At 54.0% G+C, this 25,516-nt stretch overlaps 11 protein-coding genes across 11 annotated transcripts; 5 read left to right on the top strand and 6 right to left on the bottom strand.

The window, feature by feature from the left end:
• Positions 1-3,202: 3,202 nt before the first annotated feature.
• CCM_00912 (uncharacterized protein) lies at positions 3,203-3,983 on the bottom strand (the record flags this gene model as incomplete). Its single annotated transcript, XM_006666071.1, has 2 exons — positions 3,203-3,735; positions 3,776-3,983. 2 exons carry the CDS (start codon positions 3,981-3,983, stop codon positions 3,203-3,205), a joined length of 741 nt encoding a protein of 246 aa, XP_006666134.1.
• A 281-nt stretch (positions 3,984-4,264) lies between these two features.
• CCM_00911 (DNA excision repair protein ERCC-8) lies at positions 4,265-5,737 on the top strand (the record flags this gene model as incomplete). The annotated part of the gene is made up of 1 exon (XM_006666070.1): positions 4,265-5,737. One exon carries the CDS (start codon positions 4,265-4,267, stop codon positions 5,735-5,737), a length of 1,473 nt encoding a protein of 490 aa, XP_006666133.1.
• Positions 5,738-5,863: 126 nt separating this feature from the next.
• Positions 5,864-6,765, bottom strand: CCM_00910 (autophagy protein 5; the record flags this gene model as incomplete). The annotated part of the gene is made up of 2 exons (XM_006666069.1): positions 5,864-6,361; positions 6,457-6,765. The coding sequence occupies 2 exons, from the start codon at positions 6,763-6,765 to the stop codon at positions 5,864-5,866; spliced, it is 807 nt and encodes a 268-aa protein (XP_006666132.1).
• A 2,025-nt stretch (positions 6,766-8,790) lies between these two features.
• CCM_00909 (extracellular lipase, putative) lies at positions 8,791-10,533 on the top strand (the record flags this gene model as incomplete). Its single annotated transcript, XM_006666068.1, has 1 exon — positions 8,791-10,533. One exon carries the CDS (start codon positions 8,791-8,793, stop codon positions 10,531-10,533), a length of 1,743 nt encoding a protein of 580 aa, XP_006666131.1.
• A 491-nt stretch (positions 10,534-11,024) lies between these two features.
• On the bottom strand, positions 11,025-12,155 carry CCM_00908 (period circadian protein, putative; the record flags this gene model as incomplete). The annotated part of the gene is made up of 1 exon (XM_006666067.1): positions 11,025-12,155. The coding sequence occupies one exon, from the start codon at positions 12,153-12,155 to the stop codon at positions 11,025-11,027; it is 1,131 nt and encodes a 376-aa protein (XP_006666130.1).
• Positions 12,156-13,973: 1,818 nt separating this feature from the next.
• On the bottom strand, positions 13,974-14,566 carry CCM_00907 (uncharacterized protein; the record flags this gene model as incomplete). The annotated part of the gene is made up of 2 exons (XM_006666066.1): positions 13,974-14,213; positions 14,297-14,566. The coding sequence occupies 2 exons, from the start codon at positions 14,564-14,566 to the stop codon at positions 13,974-13,976; spliced, it is 510 nt and encodes a 169-aa protein (XP_006666129.1).
• Positions 14,567-15,409: 843 nt separating this feature from the next.
• On the top strand, positions 15,410-16,197 carry CCM_00906 (uncharacterized protein; the record flags this gene model as incomplete). The annotated part of the gene is made up of 4 exons (XM_006666065.1): positions 15,410-15,422; positions 15,464-15,519; positions 15,556-15,782; positions 15,870-16,197. 4 exons carry the CDS (start codon positions 15,410-15,412, stop codon positions 16,195-16,197), a joined length of 624 nt encoding a protein of 207 aa, XP_006666128.1.
• A 530-nt stretch (positions 16,198-16,727) lies between these two features.
• CCM_00905 (LYR family protein) lies at positions 16,728-17,053 on the top strand (the record flags this gene model as incomplete). The annotated part of the gene is made up of 3 exons (XM_006666064.1): positions 16,728-16,782; positions 16,836-16,983; positions 17,044-17,053. 3 exons carry the CDS (start codon positions 16,728-16,730, stop codon positions 17,051-17,053), a joined length of 213 nt encoding a protein of 70 aa, XP_006666127.1.
• A 412-nt stretch (positions 17,054-17,465) lies between these two features.
• On the bottom strand, positions 17,466-19,517 carry CCM_00904 (SAM binding domain-containing protein containing protein; the record flags this gene model as incomplete). Its single annotated transcript, XM_006666063.1, has 1 exon — positions 17,466-19,517. One exon carries the CDS (start codon positions 19,515-19,517, stop codon positions 17,466-17,468), a length of 2,052 nt encoding a protein of 683 aa, XP_006666126.1.
• Positions 19,518-20,732: 1,215 nt separating this feature from the next.
• On the top strand, positions 20,733-22,775 carry CCM_00903 (glycosyl transferase family 17 protein; the record flags this gene model as incomplete). The annotated part of the gene is made up of 3 exons (XM_006666062.1): positions 20,733-20,749; positions 21,572-21,588; positions 22,348-22,775. 3 exons carry the CDS (start codon positions 20,733-20,735, stop codon positions 22,773-22,775), a joined length of 462 nt encoding a protein of 153 aa, XP_006666125.1.
• Positions 22,776-23,392: 617 nt separating this feature from the next.
• CCM_00902 (uncharacterized protein) lies at positions 23,393-23,751 on the bottom strand (the record flags this gene model as incomplete). The annotated part of the gene is made up of 2 exons (XM_006666061.1): positions 23,393-23,542; positions 23,620-23,751. 2 exons carry the CDS (start codon positions 23,749-23,751, stop codon positions 23,393-23,395), a joined length of 282 nt encoding a protein of 93 aa, XP_006666124.1.
• Positions 23,752-25,516: the final 1,765 nt, after the last annotated feature.

The raw sequence follows: 25,516 nt of genomic DNA, 5'->3' as shown, positions 1-25,516 counted from the left end.
ACCAGGCTGTAGTTGCCCGGAAGACCTTCCCCGATTAATGAAGATGCAGACTATAAGCCGAAAAGAAAAAAAAGCAATGCACGACATTGAGGCTGACTGAAGTGAGATGCATACGAATCGACGATGCCGTTTGTACATGGATGGGAACCGAGTCCACGTCGTTTCGTGCCTGACCCGATGCTCTGTAGTCGGTAACAAAGCAAGAAAAGGACATGCAATGTGCTTTATTGGGTACGTTATACTCGATACTGAGAAATCTGGCTGAGCCATGATGAAAGCTGCGGTACGTATCTCCCTGCCCAGCCAGATATTCATCTTTCAGAAGCAAGGAAATGTCTCGGACCGTCGTTTGGTATCGAGTCATCTGTAATTTCGAACGCGATTTTGAATCATGTATCTGAGCCTGAGACTTGATTTCTAGATGCGCAGCGGTGTCATGCAAGATTCACCCCATCACATTGGAGGCTGCTACCCTACCTACCCTTGCTCCTGGGTCAGCGTGGCGGCTTCCCCAGTGATTCTGTCACAACTCAGAAAAAAAAAGAAAGAATATATTTTGCGACCTGTTCTTCTCGTTGCAATAATTCTCGCAAGTCAAACATGTCCCCTTTTCTCTTTTCGCACCTGAACCAGCGCTTGACAGAGCCTCCAAAAAAGGAATTATATACCAAGGAATGTCGCAACAAAAGATTCAGGCTGGCAGCACATGCAAGCCCATTGACAGCCACAGCTTTTCCAGTGTTTCACTGGCGTTGCGGAAAGCAAAAGCAACTATCGCGTGGTGCAAATGAAGCCGACTTGCTTTTCTGCTGATCAGACAATATTTTACAAGCAACGGCCCATATTTGTCCATAGCAAAAAGACGTTGTTGCTATTTCGTCAATGCGTCAATTCGTCAGTTGGGCTGTCATTAGTTAGCTCACAGGAGACCAAAAAAAAAGGGACGAGAGATGTCTTGGGTTGCGTGGTTCTGCAGACGGGCGCTGGCCATGAGCATGTCGGTGACAGGTGACAGCCACGTCGCCGACGTCGCCAGCACGACATGCATGCAGGTGGCGTGCCTTGCCACCCCAGAGGCACATGAAAAAAGAGGGAGAAGAATGAAGAGAAGCGCGAATATCCGTATGGGGTACGAGTGCGGAGGAATGAGTAGTTGCCAAAGCCGTTGAGCCAAAGTCTCAAACATGAGACACAAACTACCAGTGCAGCAAAGAGTGCGAAAGTATCCGTACGGAGGAATCCGTAATTCGTACGGATACTCGGTGCGTATTATTGACATGTAAAAGAGCGCATGAAATTCGCCACCAAGGCGTCACTGAGAACCACCCGCCCCCCCTTCATAAATCTCCGAAAGATCGTACGGAAAGGTATCCGAGTGTGGCGGAGATAGCCAGTGCGAATACCTCGTCGCGACGGCACATGACACCGCTCATATGCACCATCTCAAACCCAAGGCGCACAGAGGGTGGACAGGAATAAGCGAAGAGTTGCTCTTTTTTTTTTCCTTTTTTTTTTTCCATATTTTCTTTTACACAAAAGAAACTCGGCCAAATTTACGCCACCACGTCAGACCAACAAAGCAAACATTCAACGTTACTTGCCAAGGTCTCCTGCGTTGCGCCTTTCGTTTCTGAATGCGATGATGCCCCTCTTCTAAACCTGGCAGTTCACTGCCATTTCACTGTCAAGGCCCATGAGCTCACGAGACCCTTACCAGTACCATGGGTGCACGGGGTGTGCGTAGCTGGCCGTCAAAGGAGATTGAGACGACGCATCTCAGCAGTTGTGGCGTGCTTCCAAAAGTTCATATTGCTACATCGCGACTCCCCGGCCTGCGGCGGTGACATGTAAGTTGGCAACGGCGAAACTTGCAGCTCTGTTTGCCCTGTGTCTTGAAAGGATCAAGAGGGCCCCGTGCGGTGCATTAGATCCCAGCCATGTGCTCACATGCTGCAGACTTCTCACGACAACGGTTGGTTGACGCCCGGCCCGGTTGGTCGGCCCAAAAGCCACCAAATTTTGACTCGTTTTGAGCAAATGAGCGGTCGCAGAAAAGGGAAGACCCCTTGCCCACTTCGCCGTGACGGCTCTTTTGGCATTGTACCCCCCTCTGAGACTCTTTTCCTGGGCCTGTTCGGGCAGACACGCCCCTTCCTTTCCTGTTTGTGGCGTTCAAAGTCTGCCATCTTCTTAATTTCCGGCGCAGATACGTTGCAGACGTGGGCTGTTCGGCTTTTGCGTGATTGGTCGAGTAATGAATATGTACTTGACACACGCTGCAATTTGACTTGTTTTCTCATGATAATTTCCATGGAACCGCCCTCATTACCTAGGTGACGCAAGACTTTGTCAATAGTTCCGGTCCATCCTGCCGAGATCACCGAGCAGAGAGCCGCCTGCCTGCCAGGATCGTAATGAAAATACCATGTAGCTGGTCGAAGTTGTAAATGTAGACTCTCAGAATTTTTTTTTGCTATCCTTGTTAAGTTGTAGCATATTATATCTTCCGTATCGAGACACCGTCTCTTGGCTATTTATGCCTGCACAGGCGAGAATGATACGAGCTCGTGGCTCGCAGCGTCGATGCTTGAGATTGTTCAAGTCCCCATGTCTCCCATATGTCTCCATTATTAGAAAACGCTGTATACATTATTGGTATATGAATTTGAGGAGTCACCCATATGCATGCGGCAGAGCACCGGTCAGACACGATTGCGTGTTCGTTGATATGATGTGCATTACCAGACAGTGGTAGGCTGAGCCTGAGACTCGCATGACTTGCTGGGGATATATGCAAGAGAGAATGGTAAACAGCTGTAGTTAAGCCGAGGGTATCTCTCGTACATTGTGCAGGAGTAAAGGCCCGCTGACATGGGGGAGCACCGGCGAAAGCGCAAAGGTACTCGAGACTTGAAGTAGCACTGCCCTATATCAACGAGACGGCTGTTTTGTCATAGTCTTATTAGTCTGAACAAGAACCATGGGTTAACCCTCCGAGTCTAGTAAATACTCGTTTTTAATCTCGGAGCGGTGTTTCATGGCAGAAAGCTGACAACGACCCCGATGCCGTTTGGAGGACGTCAGTCACACATGGACAGCGTAGGCAGCGCAACAGAGTCACATTTGCAATGACTTATGCAAGATATTGCAGCGAGATTAGCAAGAGAGAAACGGCGTGGTAGAGGTAAGTAGCAAGCAACCGTCATGAATTCGACCGGTTCGGGCTTTCGACTCTGCGTCTCTTCGATGCCTTCTTCGTCTGGGATTGGCCAGAAAGGCCATCCAGCGGCCCGACAGTGTCGGCGATAATCTGCTCGTCGTTGCGTTCCGAGGGCTCTTCGTCCTGGTCGTCCGGCTCGACGCCCTCCGTGAACACCATGTCGCCCCTCTTGCCCAGGACGTCGCGACCAGCTTCCTCGAGTAGGATGCCAAACGCGAGCAAGGCTGTCTCATCCATGCTGGCCTCGTCTATATTGTAGCTCTGCGACGCAGCATTTCCACGACGTCGCATACGTGAGTAGAACTGCCCAGAGTAGTCGTGGACGGCTTTGAGCAAGTCGCTTTCGGGCAAGACACCGCGGCCGCCCCGAGGGAGGTCCCTCTCGTGCGCATAATAGATGTCACTCTCTTCGTAACGTTGGGGAGCGTCTTTGCGCCGGAAAAGAACCTCATCCGGCCCATACTTTGACTCGCGATGCGGGTACTTGGTAACGAGTGCGGGCTTGCTGTCCTCGCCTTTGTATAGAGGGCCCCTGTGATGCGAGAGTTTGCCTACGTAGCGTCAGCATCGGCTTTCGCAAGCCGCAGTCTGGATTGCGCGACTCACCAGCGACGGCGTCGTAAACAGTGGCAACACGACGCTTGCTTCGATTTGTTTCGGCTTGGTGAAGGTCATCAAGCGCATCGATGCCAGACGCCGGAGGCGGAGAGTCAAAATCAGGCGTTTGCTGGTGCCCAAGGGGCTCGTCCTCTAAGGAACTCATCGTTCCTGCCGGCGAAACTAATGCCTTGCTGGACTTGTCACGAACATGCAATTATTTTGAAGTCGGTAGATACCATTTCAGTTGTATTTTGTGCCACGACGAAATGGTGAACGATGCTGCAAGTTGCAATAAATAAGTGCAGGGAATGCGAGCTGGGTCCAGCAGTAGTCAAGACCCACTCACTCACTATATTCGGCGCTCTAATACACTTGCGAGCTTTCATCTCGTCAAGCATCCAAGGAAGAAATTCGACAGCCGTCGCTGTCGTAGAAACCAAATGAATGCAGACTCGTCTCCTCGCTCGTGAAACAGGCGACCTACGAGCCCAAGACTTCGCTCGCAGCGTCGCGAGCGACCTCATCCACACCTTTGCGCCTGCGCCACAACATCGCTTCAATGGAGATATTCTAACCTCGCAAGGGCTGACGCGAGGCAACCCGCCCCCTGTTGTCGAAGAGAGAGCACATAATATCCGCGCGCACGGCGCCGGTGTCAGCGCCCTCGATGTCGACAAGTTTGACGGACGCCTCATGATATCAGGCGGCGCCGACGGCTCCATCAAGATCTGGGACCTGGAAAGCGCGCCGAGCCCTCACACACTACACACTTTCAAGCCCGCATTGGCAATTGCGCGCTCGACACAAGATGCGCGTAGCAGCAGTAATAGGGGTCATAGTCACGGCGTCACGCATCTGGCGTTCTATCCATTCGACTCTGGCGCGTTCTTGTCCAGCTCGTTCGACAAGACGTTGAAGTTGTGGTCAACGCCGCGTGCGGCCTTGTCAGCCGAGTTCCCTCTGAATGCCACGATTTACTCGCACTCAATGAGTCCCGTGGCGGATCATTTGCTCGTGGCATGCGCTACTCAGCATTCCAATGTGCGACTGGTCGACCTGAAATCTGGTGCCGCCGTGCAAGCGCTCGTGGCACATGGAGGGCCGGTTCTCAGCACAACCTGGAGCCCGCAACACGAGCATATACTCGCCAGTGGCCATGCCGATGGCAAAGTGCGCATATGGGACATTCGGCGTGCAGGGGGCGTCGTCGCTCAGCTTGACCAGGAAGACTCGCTTGGCGTTGTTCATCGATTCACGCTCGCAGCGGCGAATGGTGCCGACTGGACTCGCCACCCGCACTTCCGCGCCTCGGCCCAGGCCCACGATGAGGCGGTCAATTGCATCAAGTGGACAGACGATGGCAGATACATTGTCACCGCCGGCTTGGATCGCAAAATTCGAGTCTGGGACGCTGACACAGGCGCGAATACCCTCGCCAGCTTTGGATCGCTTATCCAAAACCAGCACCCTAAAACAGCAAACATGCTTCTGTCACCGTCCGGTCTCTGTAGTACAGGCGATGTCCTCGTCTGGGCTAACGATCAGGAGATGCTGTTGCTGAACATGCATGACGGTACCATCATCACACGCCTGCGTAGCCCCGGTTTGGCAAACCCCGTTGGTCCGCGCAGCGCTGAGATTGGCCGAAATAGGATCGCGACCATGGCTTGGCGAGGTGCCGGCGGAAGTGGCTGTCGTTCACTTGGGCCTGTCATGGGTGGCGCGCAGTCGCTGGGTACAATCTACAGTGCTCACTTGGATGGCCATATACGTACCTGGATGATGACGATACCGGACCCTGACGATGTTGACGATGTTGAGGAGGTGGATCAAAATCTCGAGGTGCGCATACGTAAACGCAAGGCAGTAGACGATGCATACAGAAGCCTCATGGGGAAAAATATTACCTTTTCATGACCTGGAGCGAGACATGGCTTCTTCATTTGCGTCTAGTGAGAAATAAAAGTAAAAAATACAACCCCAACTCCATTGCGCCGTGTGAGTTTGATGCAAATATTCCAGTTGAACGACTTGACGAATGTATCATAAGATGACGACAACAAAACTTAGCCAGCCGTCAGGATAGGCTGCTTCTCTCATGAGATCCGCGAGCGGGGCATCGAAAGGCACCGCTACTCCGTGCAGAAGAACGTTTGCCATGACGGGATCCCTGCTGCTCGGGAACAGCTTCGGCATCATCTCCTTGAGCGCATGCCCCAGAAGTCTTGGCTTTCGATCTGTGCCGAGCGGCTGTACGAGAGACTGGAGAACCTTGAAGGCGCCCGCCGATGAACCGTCGCCGGCCTGCTGCTGATGCACCGTGGTCGACTGTCCGCCGCCGCTTGCGCTGCCCACCGGTACGAGGGGCAAGTAGACGCGCATTGGGACGTGCTTGAGGGCCGTAGGCGCATTGAGCAGACGGTTGTTGATGCGGGAAAACGCGGCATAGTCATTATCAATGACGGCATGCCAGAGCTGCGTGGTGTCGCTTTTGGACATTTTCATGATTTGGTTGGCGTTGGCGTTGCGGATGAAGTCTGCCTATGCGGTATGTGAGCGAGTTTTCGGATAGGCCAGGTAAAGCCAGGGACTTGGAGATGTCGAGGACTACTACGCAGCCCCGAGATTCCACGCACCTCCTTGGCGGCGTTGAGGAACGTGTCGGAAATGTCCCAGCTTACGCCATCATTGACCACGAGCCGCCACGGCAGCGACGGCTGGTACAGGTCCACCAGCAGGCCCGCGGCGAGGTTCCGCAGCAAAACATCCTCAAAGTGGAAACTGGAGCAGGGCGTGTTGAAGAAGGCGGAGAGGCGCGGCAGCAGCAGGGCGAGGTAGGAAAAACGCGGGATGCTGGTGATGAAGGGCGCGGTAGGCGCGGATGGATGGGTGATGTAGAGCGGTATCCGGGCATCCCATAGGGCCTGGGAGATGGGGGCGGACATTATGTGTCTTGCATTCTGTCTCGGGATGTGACGCCCTTCCGATATGGAGAATAGAGAGGGCTGCGTCGATGGAGATGCGATGATGCGTGAGCGAGAGCGAGCAGTTTGGCAGCTGAGGCAGAAGTCTGGTGGGGCAGAGGTCATAGGCTGCGACCTGCGACGTATTGGCTGGCTGACGCCATCACACGATTTGTTAGGAACTAGGTATAACTAATGCTTACTTGGTCTCGCTGGTGTTATTCTAGATGGCTTATTTGAACAGCAGAATATACGTCCGGGTTTTGACCGCCCGTAGATTCCCCATGCTGACTCCCTTTTACCATGCTTCAGAGAGCTGACCCGGCTGTATTGATGGTACTTGTCCGCAATAGGTCTCATACGTCGCCGGAAACCCCCCTCAGTAACTACACCTCCTGTCCTTCCTGAAAATTGTTGCAAAAGGTCGATCAGCAATGCGATCGGCGCCACTTGCGGCAGCGGTAGGTACCTAGTAGCCCTGCAGCCAGAGATGTTGAAAATCTCCCAGATCTGCGAGCGGAGCTGCATATAAAATCAACAACTCAGTAAGACAAATTGTCTTTAGCGTACCACTGAACGTTGGGGCTTGTGTGAACTGAATTGACGGAAACATCTGACAAGGTACGACCTCAGACGTCTGTGACACACCCGTACCAGTCGTCACACTGCAGTGTACTTCCGGCATGGAACTGGCATAGAACCTCAGCTGGGTTATCTAAGACTTGCATTGCAGTTGAAATTTTGGATGCCCGCTAGCAGATGCTTTCAACACCCTTCACGAGATCTGGCCGAAATAGAGAGGCGAAGTGGGAGGTACTTCCAGCCACAAATGCCTCATAGAGTAATGAATAATAGAATTACAGGATACTTCCATTGGTAAGAGTAGACGGTCAAAGATTCAGAACGTTCTAGTTGGAGAACTTGGACTGACATGCGACCTAATAAATGAGCTCCTGCAACGAATATTCAGCGGCCGGCGTTTGGATACAAGGTAAACGCATGTAACGAACGCCCTGGTCTTCATCATGGTGATCGAGGTGATCCAATCGAGCACACAAAGTTCCCCCGATCTCCATGCATATATACCCGTATGATTTCTATTCTTTTTCTAGCCGAGTATCCAATCAACTTGTGCCATCGTCCAAGTAATTTTTTGAGAAGAAGCAGTCCAGTTGACGAGCAGAGTATATTCATCTGGTACATCACACATGTCCATCACTAGATACTTACAAATAAAACTATTTTGTGGATAGCTTGTCGTTCGCAAATGTTCAGCCAGCCACAGGACAACACTCTGTCTTAGACGGGAGTGTACTCCATAGTAGTTCGGATAAGATACTGCCTTTCGTCTGAGCCGAGACACTGCTACAACTTCTTTTGTACCAATGTCATGCATGTTTTAAGCTGCCAAAAATCCCCGAAAACTGGATAGGCTGTGTACCAATCAGCAAACAGAGCATGAAAGCTGCAGCTGGGCTAACTCAAGTAAAGGTGGAAGATGGGGGCTGAGATATGCTCTGGAGCTGAAACTTGCATGAAAACTGGTCCTTGTACGTAAATGACTGCACTGTTTCCTTATATCGCAGCGTGAGACAGACAACAGTCCTCCGTAGTCTCAGCAAAAACACACACCAGGACCCGTCTCGGCACATCTTCCCGCTCATTGTGAGTAGCGCCGAAGCTTCCCATCAAGAACGGTACTGCTTCTTTTGATGAGAAGAAGTGCTTTTTTGGCCGAGCTGCTGAAAGGTCTCGGCGGGAGGTCGGTGCTGTACTCTGGATGAGACGAAGTGCTTTTTTTGCTGAGCTGCTGAAAGGTCTCGGCGGCGGGAGGTAGGCTTGGCGGATGAAAGGTGACAAGTCGATTAACTAGCACTCTGGTCACCGTGAAGGTGTCCAAGCAAGATTTTGATCTATATAAAGTAGTAGTATCCCGGGGGATCTCACACGCTGCTAGATGTAGCTGCATCCTTCTCAATCAATCTCGCACTTGAGCACGCAAACGCTATGAAATTCTCACTTGTGGCTCTGGCCACTCTCCCGTTTTATGCTGTCGCAGCGCCCCATTGCCCGGGACAACCCAATGGTCCGCCCAGGGTCGCGGAAGTAAGGGTCGATATACCTGGCGCCACTGGCGGCACAGTCATTGGAGTCGTCACCGAAGTCGAGAGCTTCAACGGCATCCCCTATGCTGACTGCCCGTCCGGTGCCCTTCGACTTCGACCGCCGAGGAAGCTCTCGCGCGCGCTCGGCGTCTTCAACGCCACGGCCGCCGCGCCGGCCTGTCCCCAGATGCCGCCCAACACCACCGAAGTGCTGCTGCCGCCGCTTCTCGGCAAGGACATGACGCCCGAGTTCTGGCCAGACGACCTCATCCGGGGCCAGGAAGACTGCCTCACCGTCAACGTGCAGCGGCCCAAGGGCACCCGTGAGGGCGCCCGCCTGCCCGTGCTCTTCTACATCTTTGGAGGCGGCTTCACGGCCGGCGCCACCAGCGCCAACAATGCCGAAAAGTTCTTGCGGTTCGCCGAGGCGCAGCAGAAGCCGCACCCGTTCATCTTTGTCGGCGTCAACTACCGCGTCGGCGGGTTCGGGTTCCTCGCCGGCAGCGAGGTTCTCGAGGACGGCAGCACCAACCTCGGGCTCCGCGACCAGCGGATGGGCCTCGAGTGGGTGGCGGACAACATTGCCTACTTTGGCGGCGACCCGGACAGAGTGACCATCTGGGGCCAGTCGTCCGGCTCCATCTCCGTGTTTGACCAGCTCGCGCTCTACAACGGCAACGCAACCTACAAGCAAAAGCCGCTTTTCCGGAGCGCCATCATGAACTCGGGCAGCGTGATTCCCACGGAGCGGGTCGACTCGCATCGGGCGCAGGCCATTTTCGATGCCGTCGTCGAAGCGGCCAACTGCAGCGAGCCGGCGACCTCCAAGCTGGACTGTCTTCGAAATGCCTCCTTTCCGACCTTCTATCGCGCGGCAAACTCGGTCCCGCGCATCTTGGACAACTCGTCTCTCGCCATCTCCTACCTGCCGCGGCCCGACGGGGAGCTGCTGGTGGACAGTCCCGAGGTCCTTGCCAACACGGGCAACTACTATGCCGTTCCCGCCATCCTCACCAATCAGGAGGACGAAGGAACCCTGTTTGCCTTCGCCCAGAGGCACGTCAACGACACCGACAGCCTCGTCGACTATCTGAAAGAGACGTTTTTCGACAAGGCGACAAGGGAGCAGGTCGCCGGCCTCGTGGATACATACCCAGCCGATTCGGCCGATGGAAGCCCCTTCCGGACTGGTGATCAGAACGAGTGGTACGAGGAAGCGTACGGTGCCGGCAAAGGCTTCAAGAGGGTCGCGGCTGTGATAGGCGACTTTGTCTTCACGCTGGCTCGTCGCCTGGCGCTTGATGGCATGGCCACTTCGCATCCGACGGTGCCTCTTTGGTCCTCTCTGAACTCCATGGCCCACGGGATTGTGGGCTTCTACGGTACGGGACACGGTGCAGATGTCAACATGATTTTTGATGGCCTTGGCATACCTGCGCTGACTACCAGGTCGTACTATCTGAATTTCCTATATACTGCCGACCCGAATAATGGTACCACGGAATTTAGACAGTGGCCAAAGTGGACGCCACAGGGTAGGGATTTGCTGTGGACTAACCTTTTGGCGAATAGAGACTTGAAGGATACTTTCAGGAATGATAGCTATACATTCTTGAAGGAGAATACGGAGTTACTCTACTTCTAGAGGTCAAGTGAGATACACATCGCACACTACGAGAGTCACTTAGTAGTTGACAACGCTACTACAAGTGTGCCCCGGGGAATTTTATTGTCTAGTAATATATACTCGCATTTAGGATGATACAAGTTCACAATCACTCATTTCATTGCACAATGGACCAGTTATAGAGAAATAACAAAATGAATTTGTAGTAAATGATTATGAGAGAAATTCCATGGAGCTAACTAAAGAGACTCGTAACAAATCTTCGCTGTTCGTCATGCTGAACTGTCTTTACAGTCCACTGTGCGTCTCTCGGTGGGCGACGCTGTGGCGACGCTCGCGATCGTGGGTATCGTCATCGTGCTGAATGGTCGGAGCGCCGATGTGCTTCTGGAGCACGGAAGGAGGAACCTGGGCAGCGTCCGTGGGGTCCTTTCGGGTATCTTCGACTCTTTATATCCTCCAAAAGTCAGCACGTCGATCTCATCCGTATTCTTGTTTTACGGGCGCGTTTAGGAGCGGGCGTACGTGTTGTTGCCGCCAACGGTCTTGCTGCCGTCGAGGTTGCTGTCGACGCGAGGATCGATCTTGTTGAGCATGTCGGACTTGTGAGGGCCGGCAGTGTTGGGGGCGGGGCCGGGGGTGGTGTTCAGGCCATCGGCACCAACTCCAGTGGTACCGTGCTGGCCAGTGGTGTTGTGCTGGCCAGTGGTGTTGTGGTGACCAGAAGTACCGTGAGTACCAGCAACGCCAGTGGTACCGTGCGTGCCATGAGTGCCAGCAACGCCAGTGGTGTTGTGGGAACCGGTTCCGTGAGGGCCGGTGTGGCCGGTAGTGCCAGCAATGCCGGATGTGTTGTGAGTGCCGACGTGAGAGTGGAGAGGATCGGCACCGTGAGTACCAGTGCCACCGAGGGTGTTGCTGTTACCGAAACCGGTGCCAGCGCCGGTGGTGTTGTCGAAACCACTGTTGCCGGTCAACCCGCTGTTGCCGGTAGTGTTGTACTGCTGTCCATGGACACCATGGCTACCAATAGCACCTCCAGTGGTGCCAGCAGCGGCGGCAGAGCTGCGGGTGTTGTAGCCACCAGCGCGGCCGTCGAGGTCAGAGTCGACACGGGGGTCGGCCTTATTGGCGAGGTTGGAGGAGTGGGGACCGGCAGTGTTGGAGGCCGGTCCGGGGCCGCTGCCGATGGCGCCGGCGCGGTTGTGGCTGTCCAGGTCGGAGTCGATGCGGGGATCAGCCTTGTTGGCAATGTTGGAGGAGTGAGGGCCAGCAGTGTTGGAAGCAGGGCCAGTAGAGTGGCCGTGGGTGGCACCAGAGTGACCAACACCACCAACACCGCCAACGCGGTTGCGGCTGTCTAGGTCAGAGTCGACACGAGGGTCGGCCTTGTTGGCAATGTTGGAGGAGTGAGGGCCAGCAGTGCCCGAGGCCGGGCCGGTAGCGAGGCCGGAGGTAGCACCGCCAGCACCGGTGGTGTTGTAGCCAGTAGTGCCAGCAGTGCCAGCAGCTCCCGAGTGCAGGCCAGTTGTGCGGCCGTCGTGAGAGCTGTGCGTGCCGGTGGTGTTTTGAGTGTGAGCGTCCTGGTTGTCCTTGTCGGAGTGCAGAGCCTCCTTGACCTTGTTGATGATGGAAGACATGGTGAATGTATGGGGTAAGTGGATGTAAGATGGGAGTATGATGGGGTTTTTGGAAATGTATTTTGGGTATCAAAGTGGTATTTGTTTGAAAGTGTAATGATGGGAGAAAAAGACAGTCTTTTGAAGACGGCGATGCAGTCCCTTTATAGACGACTTTGAACAACGAAGGATGAAATCATGGGCAACCTCCATTGTACGCCTCTGTCGACATCAAGGCAATAATTCAGCTCATCTGTCACGGAAACTGAATTAAACGGGTCGTGTCTACCCGGTGATGATGGAGAATACGCTTTGGTCATCGTCATAGATGTTGACGGCACCAGCCACACGCGAGAGCAATGCAAAGATGTGGGAAGGGGTGAGCCGGCAAGCGTCATGCTGACGTGACGTTTGTGCTACAGATGATGAACAAGAGCGTTGGAGCTCTCCGGCTTAATAAGGTTGGGAGAGGATTGAGCCGCCGTTTGGTTAAATTAAACCGTTTCAAGGTGGTGGGGGAGGGATTGGGTAGTAGTTGGGTAGGACCAGTCGTGAGATGGCCCGCCTTGGCTCTCGGAAACTAGGTTGGAAGGAGTAGCAAGCAAACAAGGTGTAGCTCGGAAAAGAGGGCCGACATGGCCGGGAAGATGACGCAAAACATACGCAGCATTGCTGCAGAGCGTAGAGTTTTCGAAGCAGAAAGGTAGTGCGGAGTAGAGGGAGTAGAGAGAAGTTACGTAGATCACGAAGAGTGACTGTGGCTGTGGTGGCGTCATCACTTTTTCATGGGGCTGTGTGGCTGCCCGCTTGCTCGCCTTGGTTCTGGACTGCGCACAGCCTGCCCCCGCCTGATGCAATTTCGAGGTGCAGATCTGCCCGTCTATGTGCACACATAGGTAGTTAGCTAAACTCATTTGTACCAGTCAACTTGCAGTGACTGTGGCTTGCGGCCGTGTGGCGTCTTGTGACGGGGATCGGCGCCTTCTTTCCCTGGCAGGCTGTGGCGCCAAGTGGGTGAGGATGAGGTGCTGGCCACGTTAATAGCATGGATTTTCAGCTACAGATCTCGATCGCGACGGCCGTTGATTTGTCTCATGAAATCGCAAACTTGGCATGGAAAGAAGCTCTAGCTACCTTTTTTAGTTAGGGACCGGGGTTCACAGGCTTCGCGGCGCTACGTTACTGTCCCACAACCCTGCCAGAATCTTCTACAAATTATACAAGCTTGGATTGGCCCTGAACACAGCCACTGGAATAGATGTCATCTCGACGTGCCTCTCAGGAACTGAATGGACAAGGGGGGTTGTAGACGTCAACACGGGCCGCATACACGAAACGTCTTACAACATGGCAATCTACGGCCTAGGTCACCTGGCCATTATTGAGCAGCTTGGCTGAGTCGGACTAGAGGGGGGGATAAAAATTTGTAAGAAAAACAGAAAAAAAAAAAAAAGAAGGTCATTGCTAAAAGAGTCAAATATCTTGGAAGAACTTTATTTTTGTCATGTTTCTGCGCGATCAATTATGTAGAAAGACAGTATTTTTTCAAGGGTTATTAACAAAGGAATGGTATTATGGTTCAACTATAAAAGCAAAATCACAAATCTGAAAAAAAAATCAGGTATAATTCCAAAAATTCCAGAATTCCAGAATTCCATTGCTCATCAAAATCGTGGTGCTGCAGAGTCCAAGTTTCGAGGGAGGTATCATGATTCAGGTTCAAACAAATCGTAGAATATGCAACAATATCAGGCACACCATTACACATGAAGCCATGTGTGGCTTTTGTTCGGCGCGTGCCGGTATCAGCGAATAGCACTTATCATTATAAGTAAGGTATTAGACGGCGCTGCGGCGGTTTCCGCGGTGGTACCAGCGGCGGTGGGCGACGGCATTGCCGTGGTTGACCTTGGCCTCACGCTTCCGAGACCAGAGCAGACCGACCAGGGCGGAGACAAGGAAGAGAATCGCGCATAGAAACGTAAAGGCAATGGTCGCCTTGTACTTGCTGCACTGGTTGCCGTGGATGAGGTGGACGTTGTACCAGTTGAAGACGTGACCGCAGCTGCCGCCGATGAGCTGTGGAGAAATAGGGTGAGTGATGGATGAACATGGCGAACATGGCGAACAGGTCGCAGCGCAAAACAAAAAAAGTGACTTACGTTGACAAGGACGCCAAACGCGACCCAAAAGAGCAGGCTGAGGATCACGTCGATTGGCCAGTGCGTAAAGGCGTAGGAGAAGGGGATGAGCCAGATCAGGGCAAAGAAGATGCCGAGAGCCGCCACGACTTCAGTGTAGATGAAGCGCCACTGCGAGAAATGGGTGCTCCTGGTGTTGTGCAGGTATTGACCGTTGACACCGGCGACGATGGAAGCAAAGACGAGCTCTGCGCCGCGGAGAATCAGACTGACAATGCGATCGACGGCCATTGTGAGATGAGCAAGATGAATAGTATGGAAATTCAGAAAAGGGTATTGAAGGCAATGTACAAGTAAGTGTCTGGTGCGAGGCTGTCTTGTTTGTGCATTGGCAGATTTGTGTACTGGGAACCCCCAACATTTATCTCTTTTTTTTTCTTCCCTTTCGCCCCAGCCCAGAGTTCCTCATTGAGCATCTCTTGTCGATTCTTCCTTCTAGTTTAACCAAGCCAGCAGGGAACTGAACCCAGTCCCATGACGCAGCCCCCTTGGCGACGCATTCGTACAACAACCAGCTCTTGGGGAGAAGCCAGCCAACCACCCCCCGGCTGCTTGCGTGGCGACACGAGGCTTGGGTATCAACCAAGCAAAAATCGGGATGCTATATTCATATATTCAGCAGGGCTTGCGCCACTGTTCGAGACGTGGCCACGAGGCCGTGAATGAGGTCATGACATTGGGCGAGCTCCAGCATGTCCCACCTTAGCCACGCCCATCATTGGGTGGGTGGCCGCTGTTGTCGGCAGTGGTGTGAGGAGCAACTCTGTCACTGTAGCACAGTGACTTGCTCATCGTGTGTGGCTGATGGCCCAAACGATGGGATGGCAAATGGGCGGTCAATCATGTCCGCTTTCTTGATGGGCTGTTATATTAATCACACAAGGCCCGGTTTTGGCTGCATCGGCAGTGGTGCCGACTGTGCCACAGGCGTCTTGGTGACGTCGTCATCGCGCATCCAAGCTTGAGCAAGCTGCGCATCAAGCTACATCATGGGCATGATGGGGAAAAAATGTTACTAATTTGGTCAGCGAACGCATGGGAGCTTCAATTTATCCGTCTTTATCCTGTCTCCCGATGACGGCACCAAGTGAGTTGTTCGCTCCCCGATAATGCCCTCTGCTTCATGAGCCTTGGCGGAAGCTGCAAAGCGAGGTCGCCATATTGGAAATGAGCAACCTACCCCTGTATTGACCGCCGCTCGAAGCTGACGGACAGCATAGATATATCCGATCAAAGACGACGATTCGTGTACCAGAGGTCAAGGGTCATGGACTTGGTGCTGGATTGCACCCCGAGAGCCAGGCCAAGTTTCCATTCATCAATACATCTCTGGTCGGCCCCTCGATCAGCTTGAGATATTACACAACTCTACTGACGCTCTGAGGCCTCTCCTTGCCGAGTTGGGCGATTCCCTCGCGCAACTTCGCGCGCGCGCACAAGAGTTCCAGTATGGTGGCGCATTGGTCAAAGATGATACGATACGGGCGGATATGCCATAACCGCGCCAAACTCTGTAAGGTTGAACAGCCTTCAGCGACGGGGTACGCGACGGCGTGTTCAACGTCATCAACCGCCCTGGACTTTGCGACGTGCCATTTCGAGACCCTGCATCAGCAACTCAGCCTACCATCGGCGGGATAGACAAGCGTGAGGCTCAGCGCGAAGTATTTGCCTTGCAAGACTTCAGATTTAGACTTTTCCCACTCATCGACCCTATGTTGAATCTCCAACCCTTTGTCCTTTCGCCCGGCGACCTACGACCGTCGAATATTATCGTGAACGAGGACCGCCCCTGGCAGGGATCATCGACTGCGAATGGAGCGGCACTGTGCCTGTTCAGTTCCAACCACCAATGTGGCTAAGTGGGCTAGATGCAACAGCAAGTATCAGTCCAGGTACTCTGAGCTATACAAGGTCGCTCGTAAATGCTATTAGCAAGTGTTCTGTTGCCAGCCAGACTCTTATTCAAGAATGGGGACTCAATCACTCCTCTAGCTCGCGGCTATTCCTACCTGTGGCGCTACTTCGAGCTGATCTCTTTATAGAGAAAAGGAACAAGATGATAGGTGCTTTTGTCGCTTGGTGTTGAATTACTTAGCTGGGTTGTAAATCCATGACGCTGTTGCGCCGGTGGGTAGGTAGGCAGCCAGTGCGCCGATGGAAAGGAAATGTCGCACTATTGTCGAGGCACCGAAACCGATTCTTTTATAAGGTGATTTGTTCCAAAAGATATCACGTTTATCGCTTAAAAATTGGCACCCGCTCGCGTGACTCTCTTCAACCACCTAATAAAACAAACTGTGGAGCGCTAGCGCCGGCTTGTCAATTGAACCTGGGAATCACCTCTTCTTCTCCCTCATTCGCAAGACTTCAACACCACCAACCCGCCGCCATGCCGCCGCCGCCGCCGCGGTCTCTCCGTCACCAAGTGATAGCCATATACAAAGGTTCATTCTCCTTCTCTCCGTCCAACGTCCATTAATACCAACGTCGTAGCCAGAACTGCTGTACCTAGGGCGCGAGTATCCGCTCGGGTACGGCTACTTTCGGCCGCGCCTGCACAAGGCCTTCAAGGCCAAGGCCGGGGAGCGCGACGCCGACAAGATTCGGCAGGGGCTCCGACAGGCTGAATATGTCAAAAAAGGCACGTCGGCCTGCCCGCGCACAAAAGCGAAGAATGAAATAAAAAAAATGCTGACAATCAAAAGTAGAAATTGAAGCGCTGTATGATGACGCCACGGTCACGTCAACCCACTCGTGGGCAGGAATACTAATCATCTTCTAGATATTATTTGAAGAGATATCGCACGTTACGAAAACGCTACGTGCCGGGTGCGTAGCGCCGTTCAGGAATATTTCATGTACTATCATGTATCATCATGTGCCATACTATATATGCAACTAAATTCATGACTAGAAACCAGAAAAAAAAATCACATAACTCATCGCTGAGATGCCTGTCCGTATCAATTCTCTTTCATCTGAAACTCTGTCGTGCCTTAAAGTCAGAGGCGTTCTGTAACTTAGGTAGCTGACAGTGCAGCCAGCCGTCCATCGCCCTTGTTTCGTGGCAAACCATTGTGTAGTGTAGCCTTTTGTCGCTTTTCATAGCTGATCATGCTGCGGTTCATCATTTTCGTTTCGTAGCCGACCACGCGCCCACCTCTAAACACTCGCCCCAGCTCGTGCCGTTGTCGCTCATGAGGTCTCCCATCATCTTGCCCATCCATACATCCCACTCGTCCTGGCTCTTTCCCGAGGCTTCGCGCAGAATGGGCTCGAGAGCCTGGACCTGCTGCACGACTGTCAGGAGCGCCGTCTGGCGGAGCGCTTCCTGGCCGGCCGACAGGACGCGGCACTCGGCCTTGGGCGGCGGCGACGTGGCGGCGGCCTTGCTGTCCTTGGTGACAACAACGCCGCCGACACCCTCGCGCTCCCAGCGCACTTCGCTGAGGGGGATGGCTAAGCGTCGCGAGCGCACGTCTGTCAGCGTTTCCGACTCTTGCAGCATTGTCGGGCCAATCAGGGTGCAGGGCACCGCGGCGAGGTCGCGGGTCTCGAGAGCGCGCGAAAGCCACTGGTTGTACTCGACAAGGAACGTGTTCAACGGCGCCGAAAGCGGGGTGTTGGCATTCATAACGTAGGCGCCCAGGCTGGCGGCGGCTTCCTGGTCCTCAGTGTCGTCGCCAGCAAGCTTGGCTTCGGGGACGTGCGGGCGAAGCATGCGGATGAGATGGTCCGACTCCCAGATCTCGAGGACGCCGCCAGGCCGCAGCAGGCGGATGTACTCGTCGACAAAGAACTGGTGCTGCAAGGTGGTGGTGGCCAGGCTCATGTCCTTGACCATGACGAGGTCAAATTGCTCGTTGTCGACGGGCCAGGGTAGCTGGCGCAGGTCGTGGCTGATGAAGTGCCAGTTCATCTCGGGATCGGGCTTCGAGGCGGCCGTGTGGCCAGCGGTCGCGCTCGCCATGGGGGTTGTAGGCGCGAGCGGGGCAATGTCGATACCGGTAAACGAGATGTTTCCGTGACCGCGGGACTTGAAGTAGCGATGACACATCATGGACCAGAAGCCAGAGCCACAGCCAATTTCGAGAACGCGCCTCGGCGGACGGGTGGAAAAGACGGGCGAACAGACGGGACTACCAAAGACCTGGATGAGCAGCAGGGTGCGCATGGACTGGCGGTGCAACTCGGTCAGGTCGGCGGGCAGCGGGTAGGGGAGGCTCGAGTCATTGAGGTAGGAGCGGCCATTGCGGATGACAAAGGGCTTCGTGGTGATGAGGTTCTCGCGGGAGCTGGAGGAGACCTCGGCGGTCGAGGACATGACGTGGTAGCCGGCGGCCAAGGCGGCGGCCGAGGCGGAGAGGGAGCGTACAAACGGGAAGTCTGCGACGGGCGCTGCGCCATTCATGTGGACTGCGGCGGGAGACCGAGACGACGAGGAGGGATTGCGGGGGGGATGGGCATGGGCATGCTTGGAGGAGGAGGCGTCGGGCGGCGAAGGTTGGTTGGTCGTTGTGTCGTGATGCTTGCCGCGGGAGATGAAGGAGTGGGAGGCGCGCTTGAAGGCGCTGGGCTGGGCGGCAGCAGGCTTGGGAACAGAGGCAGACGGCAACAAGGGGGAAGAGGAGGAGGAGGAGGCGGACGGACAAGGCTTTTGATGGGTTTGGTCGTTGTTGTGGATGTGGTGAGGATGCGGTGGGGGGCCTCTAGCGTCCGGGGAGGCGGCTCCAGCTAAGTGATGCGGACCGCTTGCCGTGGTGCCCGCTGCGGCGGCGGCCGAGTTGCTCTTCTTGATGTTGTTGTTATTGTTGGTCTTATTAGCGTCGTGCTGGTCGTGGTGTTTCTTTTTGGCGTGCCGAGCTTGCTGCTGCTGGTTCTTGTGCTGATGGTCGTGGCCATGGCCATGGACAGACCCCACGGCAGCGGCGTTGGCGGGGCGGTCCGACTCCAGCGGCGCATCGTGGTCGCCATCGTGGTCATCGTCGTCGTCGCGTGAGGTCTGTGATGACGGCTCGCCGCTGGCAGCGCCGCTTGAGGCCCGGGAGCTCTTGGAAGTAGACTTTGTGAGGGAGCCGCCATCGGGATCCGAATTGGCCTTTTTGCGGCGTGCATGTGATGGCTGCGCGCGGGGGATGTAGGGGAGCATGCCTCTACCTCCCAGGACGGCTGGGGTCATCATTGGGCTGTACATCGCTGTAGGTGCTCAGGGGTTACCTGGTAGATACAGGCCGCACAGCGGGCCGTCGTCTCGAGTTTGGGGGCGGGCGGGGGGTTCCAGCGATTTGTTTTGGGTGCGCTACCCACTGAAGGCCCGCTGAAAGAGCCAGAGTAAGGCGGGTAAAGCGGCCGGGCGGAGCGGAACCGCTGTGGAAACAGTCCACAGAGGGTCCCAGACGGTCGCAGAGGATAGGGAAAAAGCTTGGCCTCTTAGCGGTCCCCAGCGCGGTTCCAGCCAACTAACCCGCAAAACAACCCGCTCTTCTTGTCCAGCCGTCTTTTCTTGTCTCCTTTGCAGGGGCAGGATATCTGGCCAGGCGCGGAGAAAAATAAAAAAAAATGTGGGAGAAAACAGGGGAAAGATCCGGGTCGGGGCTTCAACAAGACACCTGTCCTGTCCTGGTCAACCGTTGTCGTATCGAGTGTAAACGCGTAAGCTGAGGGTGGATGCTGCAGATGGGACCCAAGCATGCGGTAGGCTTCCTGGCAGGCAAACAAAGAGAGTTTAGCAAGACGGATCTCTCAAGAAATGTCGTCAAAAACACTGTTTCAGGTCTTTGGGTTGGTTTGTTGGTGTTAAATCGTCTGCCACGTCTGCCACAGCGTAGCGACCAGATGTCGCCTTTTGTCTTTTGTTCCCTCTAGCTTGTGCAAGCGCTTGAAGAGCAAAGGAGAACCTGGTGACTTGTTTTCGCACACCATTCCTAGCCCTAGTTACTGAAACATTCTCGCCGAAGGGAGGCGTGTGGTCGGCGAGATCCAAAAGCAAACCTCTCGCACAGACACCCGCCCGAGGGGTGAAAACCAGACCAGGGTCCAGCAGGAAGGAGTTGCAGTAGCCTCGGGCTTTGGGCAATGATGTGTCGCGTATATATGTATGCGTGCACGGTGGCCGGTATGCGATCAAATAGATTAAAAATAGCAAACTGAGTGTGCAGATTGCTGATGTAGGAGCGGCGAATGAGCCTATGCGCGACAAACGGAGGGGACTGCCAACGGCCAACGGAAGTCGACAGACACAATCATCCCCCCAAAAAGAGTGTGACCAGGCACTTGCTATTAATATTGTTATTTTTCGCCCACTTTCACTTCCACTTCCACTTCCACTTTCTCTCCTCCATCCTCGCGGCGTGCGGGATAACGCGGGGAACGACGAACTAGGCTGCTCGCCACCATGCTGGCATCAGCTTGGTGGGCACACGACTTTGAAGCTGGCCGCTAAACACCTGCCCAAGATAACGAGGCTTGCTGGGGACAACTTGTTTGGCTCTTTTCATCATCAACTGGCCCCCCTCTCAACAATCACCTCATGCACACTTCCAACCAGCGGGCTGTCATGCCTCTCGGACATTTCTTCAACTCCGCTGGTGTCCTATTATTATCAGCAATCTGGACCAGCCCGTCACCAAGCGCGTGCGACAAGTCTGGCTCGTGACAGTCTGTAACCTCCCACAAACCCTCCAAGCAACCAGAAATATTCGCAGTATCGCGGCTCGACCCGCCCTTGATCGTCCAGCACCACAAAACGGGATCCCCCCAAGCACTCGTAACTAGTTACAGTTACTGACAACGCCTGCCCAACGCCACGAGCTCGTCCGTTGCGACGTCGCACGACAGTCGATGCATGTGTCATCCCAAAAGCCCGACGCCGAATCCTTGACCAATCCTGCCAGCCATGGCCTGCATTAGCATCTTGTACAGCATAAATTGGCACCCGCAATGTGCTTTCTGTGGCCGGGGCAGTGTCCAAGAGCCCCTTCTCCGCCATGGTTAATCGATGACCCTTGAGCAGGCCCTGGCTAATTATATCTGCCCAGAACCCCGGATTTTGCCGCGGCTGCATCTCCAATTGTTGACCGTATCTCGGCCTTTGTCCGTCTGGTGCCCGTACACGCTTATCGGGCTGCGTCCCGTCCCCAGCCCTCGCGGCGCAGCAGTCTACTTAGCACGGCGCTGATCATCTTTCTCTCATCAATCCTTCGTCCTAGCTTGGTTATCGCCCCAACATCTCAGCTCCGTGGTCCAGTATGGTAAGTTGAGGATTGCCAACATCTAACGACATTCCTATTTGGGCTGGTGGAGATTGGCTGGTGTACGCCACAGCACGACGCAGCACGACGCAGCACGACGCAGCACGACACCCGCAATGAGGCCCTCGGCTAATAAGCCCTTCATTTGTCGCCCAATAACTATTTTGTGCAGGCTGATCTGGACCTGCCAAGCTGATGGTGCCGCGCAACCGTGACAGGGCTGACCTACGACCATTCATGAGAATCAAATTTGCTCGCCAAGATGAAAGCGCCAAAGCGGCGGGCTCTTCTCACCCTCTTCACAGTCTAATCTGCAATACGACTATATCAACGGTATCAACCTCGCTGTTGTACGTTGGAAACGATGGCTAAAAGCTACCAATGATGGCCATCAATTCGCCGCCCAATACCTACGACGTGACCAGTGATGCCTTTCGCTTGGCCACTTTTCCATGCAGTACTCACATGCTTCAATTACAGGCAAGACCTGGATTAATTGTCTACCGCCGCTGCACTTATTGTTCCAATCAATCACTGCCATCACAACCGCTAAGCTCATCTCATCGAAGGCCTGTCGTCTGGCTCGCTGAATACACCAGCAGACACATATTAAGTCCACAAATAAGAAGCAGGGCATTTACCAGATTCATCCTTGGTTCAGGATTTTCTGAATTCCTCTGGTGCCTCTTTTGCAAATCTCGCCGACACGACTTTCACAAAATTACAAACACGCCAATGTCGCCCTCGGACTTTCTCAAGGCCACATCGGATCGCAGTCAGCGGCATGCAGCCTACAGCTGATATTCCCTGCCACATTCCACCCCCGTCAGACGTGTGACTACGAGGACCTACAACGTGATGCCACATACGAGCAGGTTGTGCGCAGACTCGACGGGCAAGAGCTCGCTCCTATGCAAGGCGACGTCATCGTTGTAGCTGACATCGACGAGATCCCTCGTCCGCAATCTCTCCTTGTTCTTCAGTCTTGCAACTACCCGCGGGGTCTCACACTTCCGCCCACGTTCTACTACTACTCCTTCAAGTTCCTACACACTGGACCGGAATGGCCACAACCCCCAAGCGACGTACTATCAGGGTTGGCGCACCCTCTCGCCCACGAGCCTGCGCAACGGGGACGGCGGCTTGGTGCCGCTCCGTGGACAGGAAAGGGGAGTGCTTCAAAATGATGCGTGGCACTGTAACAGCTGCTTTGCAACCGTCGGACAGTTCCAACAAGATGGCCAGCTTCTACCACGCGTGGATGAGTGCAGAGGAATATCGGGACAAGGACCGGTACAAGAGGGGAGGCTGTGGGGGGACAAGGGGACACATTTACAAAGATCGAATACACCACGGACCAGTCAGGATGGTCCGTCGGCTGGGTTCATGGACTATCGGCCGACAGAGGATGAATGTACGGGAATGCTCCGCTGGCTCTTTGACAGTGTTCAGCACCAGAGCAGAATGAGGAAATTTTCTCTTCTCAAAGTTCTCGTCACATATATACGTTACAAGTTTGGTAAGCGACTCTACAAAAGACATTTGTCTCCTTGCGATGCAAGGTACACTCAGTCTAACTATCGAGAATCGTTACGATACAGAGGGATGCATTTGTATTAATCAACAGGTTAGCGTTTGATAGCCATTTTCCTCTTTCAAACGCAGCCTAGTATCGAGTGCATAACATCATTGCCCCTTCCACTGCCGTCTCTCCGCAGCTGCAGGCACCCCATTTGCTATCCCTAGCCAAGCTCTGGTTCGCCATGTGTCTACCTAGAGACACCACTTCACACAACTCTCTCCGTTAGGGATGCAGATTGGACTTGCAGTGGTTGCCGCACCAAGTGCAGCTTCCGTGTTCAGATGCATAGCAGCTTCCATCGCCAATGGTGCAGCGGTTACCGAGATGGACACACTGCCTGCATCTCTTGTCGACACCGAGGCGCCCATGAGGCTACGCAGCCGGTTAAATCGTTGAGGCACCATTGATCGCTTATTATGCGCAGGCCGGAGCTGGGGCTTCGAACATACCACTTCACGAATCAAAGTCACTCCATCGCGCTCTGTGATCTCGATCCCCATAGGCGCGTCTGCGGGGGCTGCGGCCGCGCCAGGGATATTGGCGAGTGCCATGGCGGCAAGAGTCAAGAAGTTAACCTTCATGCTGGATGGACTGCTCAATTTCCGATGTGCAGGAAGTATAGAGTGAGTATAACTCGAAAAGCGTAGGTGAACTGAGCAGGTCATCAGCAGCCATTCAAAAGGGCCTATGGCCTGCTTTTATACCTGGGTACGCGCCCTCGCTGCTTCCACCATGCCCCTTCTCTGTGAAAATCGAGGTCGCGTGCTATACTCCTCCTCCTCCGAATATGCATTCAGTAAGACTCCGAGGCACGCGGAGGCGTCCTTTCAGGTATTGGAAGGCTCGCGGTTCCGAAGGATTGTTCTGCGCATTAGCTGAAACCCGCAGAACTTCTGTATCTCTGTGATATTGTGGCAGCGGCGTGAGTCCTTCGGGGACGTGCAGGTCCGACCTTCCGCCTGGACGGGATACTGCCACGCACCTGTACGCGAACGTGCAGAGCAGCCACGTAAATGGTGGATTTTCACCAGTGGCTAGCCAGGTGATGAAGATTGATTGACAGTACATCAAGAGCAGAAGTAAAAGAGTGATTACGGAGCTGTCACCTCTCGTGTTCCGTTGAACAGGCTTTATTAACCGCCGCTTGTGCTGTGTCCCTACAACACTTGCAATGTCCGTCATAACTTCCTCTCTCGTGCCCCGATATCCTGCTCTAGCGGCTGCTGACGGAAATGGTAACGAGGAATGGCAGATTGTAGGGATGATGCTCATCTATCTGCTGGGCAGCACTCCATAGTCGTTCCTGTCATCCATCGATCGTTTCTCCGTCTTGTCCTGTTTAGCTGCTGCCTAGCACAGAATATGCCATGATACCGTATGCGCCCCCTTGAGGATGCACGTCGTAAACCGCCGTCGGGATCATGCACGTCTGACATTTGTCACAAACCAAGGCATTTGCTTCCGCTCAGCTATCGCGGCGTCATCCGATTCGTTGCATTTCTCGGCCAGCCTCGTCCGGGAAATTACCCCACCGAATTATTGGTATCCTGGCTGCACGCTTTCCTCGCGCGCCTGCCTGGGATGCACAAGAACATGGCAGGTTTGGTGTCTAAGAAACCAACCTGGGCGAATGGACGGAAAGAAAAAGGACTTTATGGCTTGGGGGCATAGTCGAATGGTTCCAGGCCCTTGTTGTGCCTCTCAGACCCAAGGGTACAGTACAGGCAGGCAGCGAGCACTATGCATGTCATGTTAGGTACGGAACTTGGTATCGCGAAAGTTTGGCACACGTCATGCAATATGCAGGAGGCCTAAAGTGGCGACCCAGATTTTGGACATTCGTCTGATATGTCTCGTCTTCATGGAGAAGAGTTTCCTCCTTGCCAAATACTATTTATTCTCTTTGAATATCTCTTCTCATAACGATCACTATATTATCCATATCCCGCTATCTACAATTAGCGGCACCACGTTGTTTAGTTTGTGGCCATGGGTAGCCCAATGCAATGGCATACTTCGTTGTAACACAGGCACCCAGAATTAATCGCTATCATCAGTACCACCGAACTCGGCTCTCAAAACCGTACATCGGACTTTGAAGATGGTGATCTCTGCTCTCCCACGGTACGAGGTGTCTTGACAACTGCTTGCCACAGCGTAGTATACTAGTCAAGGAACGTGCAATGCATCGCATACAGTCCCACCATCGAGCATGTAAAGTCTTCCCTGGCTTGACCGCACTGTTCCTGTCTGTTCTTTAGCTTCTTCTGAACAAATTTCCTTTGTTGAGGCCACCATGACACGACGTGTTACCCTGTAACCACACGCATCACACAGAGTCATCTA

This window comes from Cordyceps militaris, assembly GCF_000225605.1.
Source record: "Cordyceps militaris CM01 unplaced genomic scaffold CCM_S00001, whole genome shotgun sequence".
Lineage (NCBI taxonomy): Eukaryota > Fungi > Ascomycota > Sordariomycetes > Hypocreales > Cordycipitaceae > Cordyceps > Cordyceps militaris.
The sequence above is the reverse complement of the archived record's forward strand: the minus strand, read 5'-3'. Positions and strand labels throughout refer to the sequence as shown.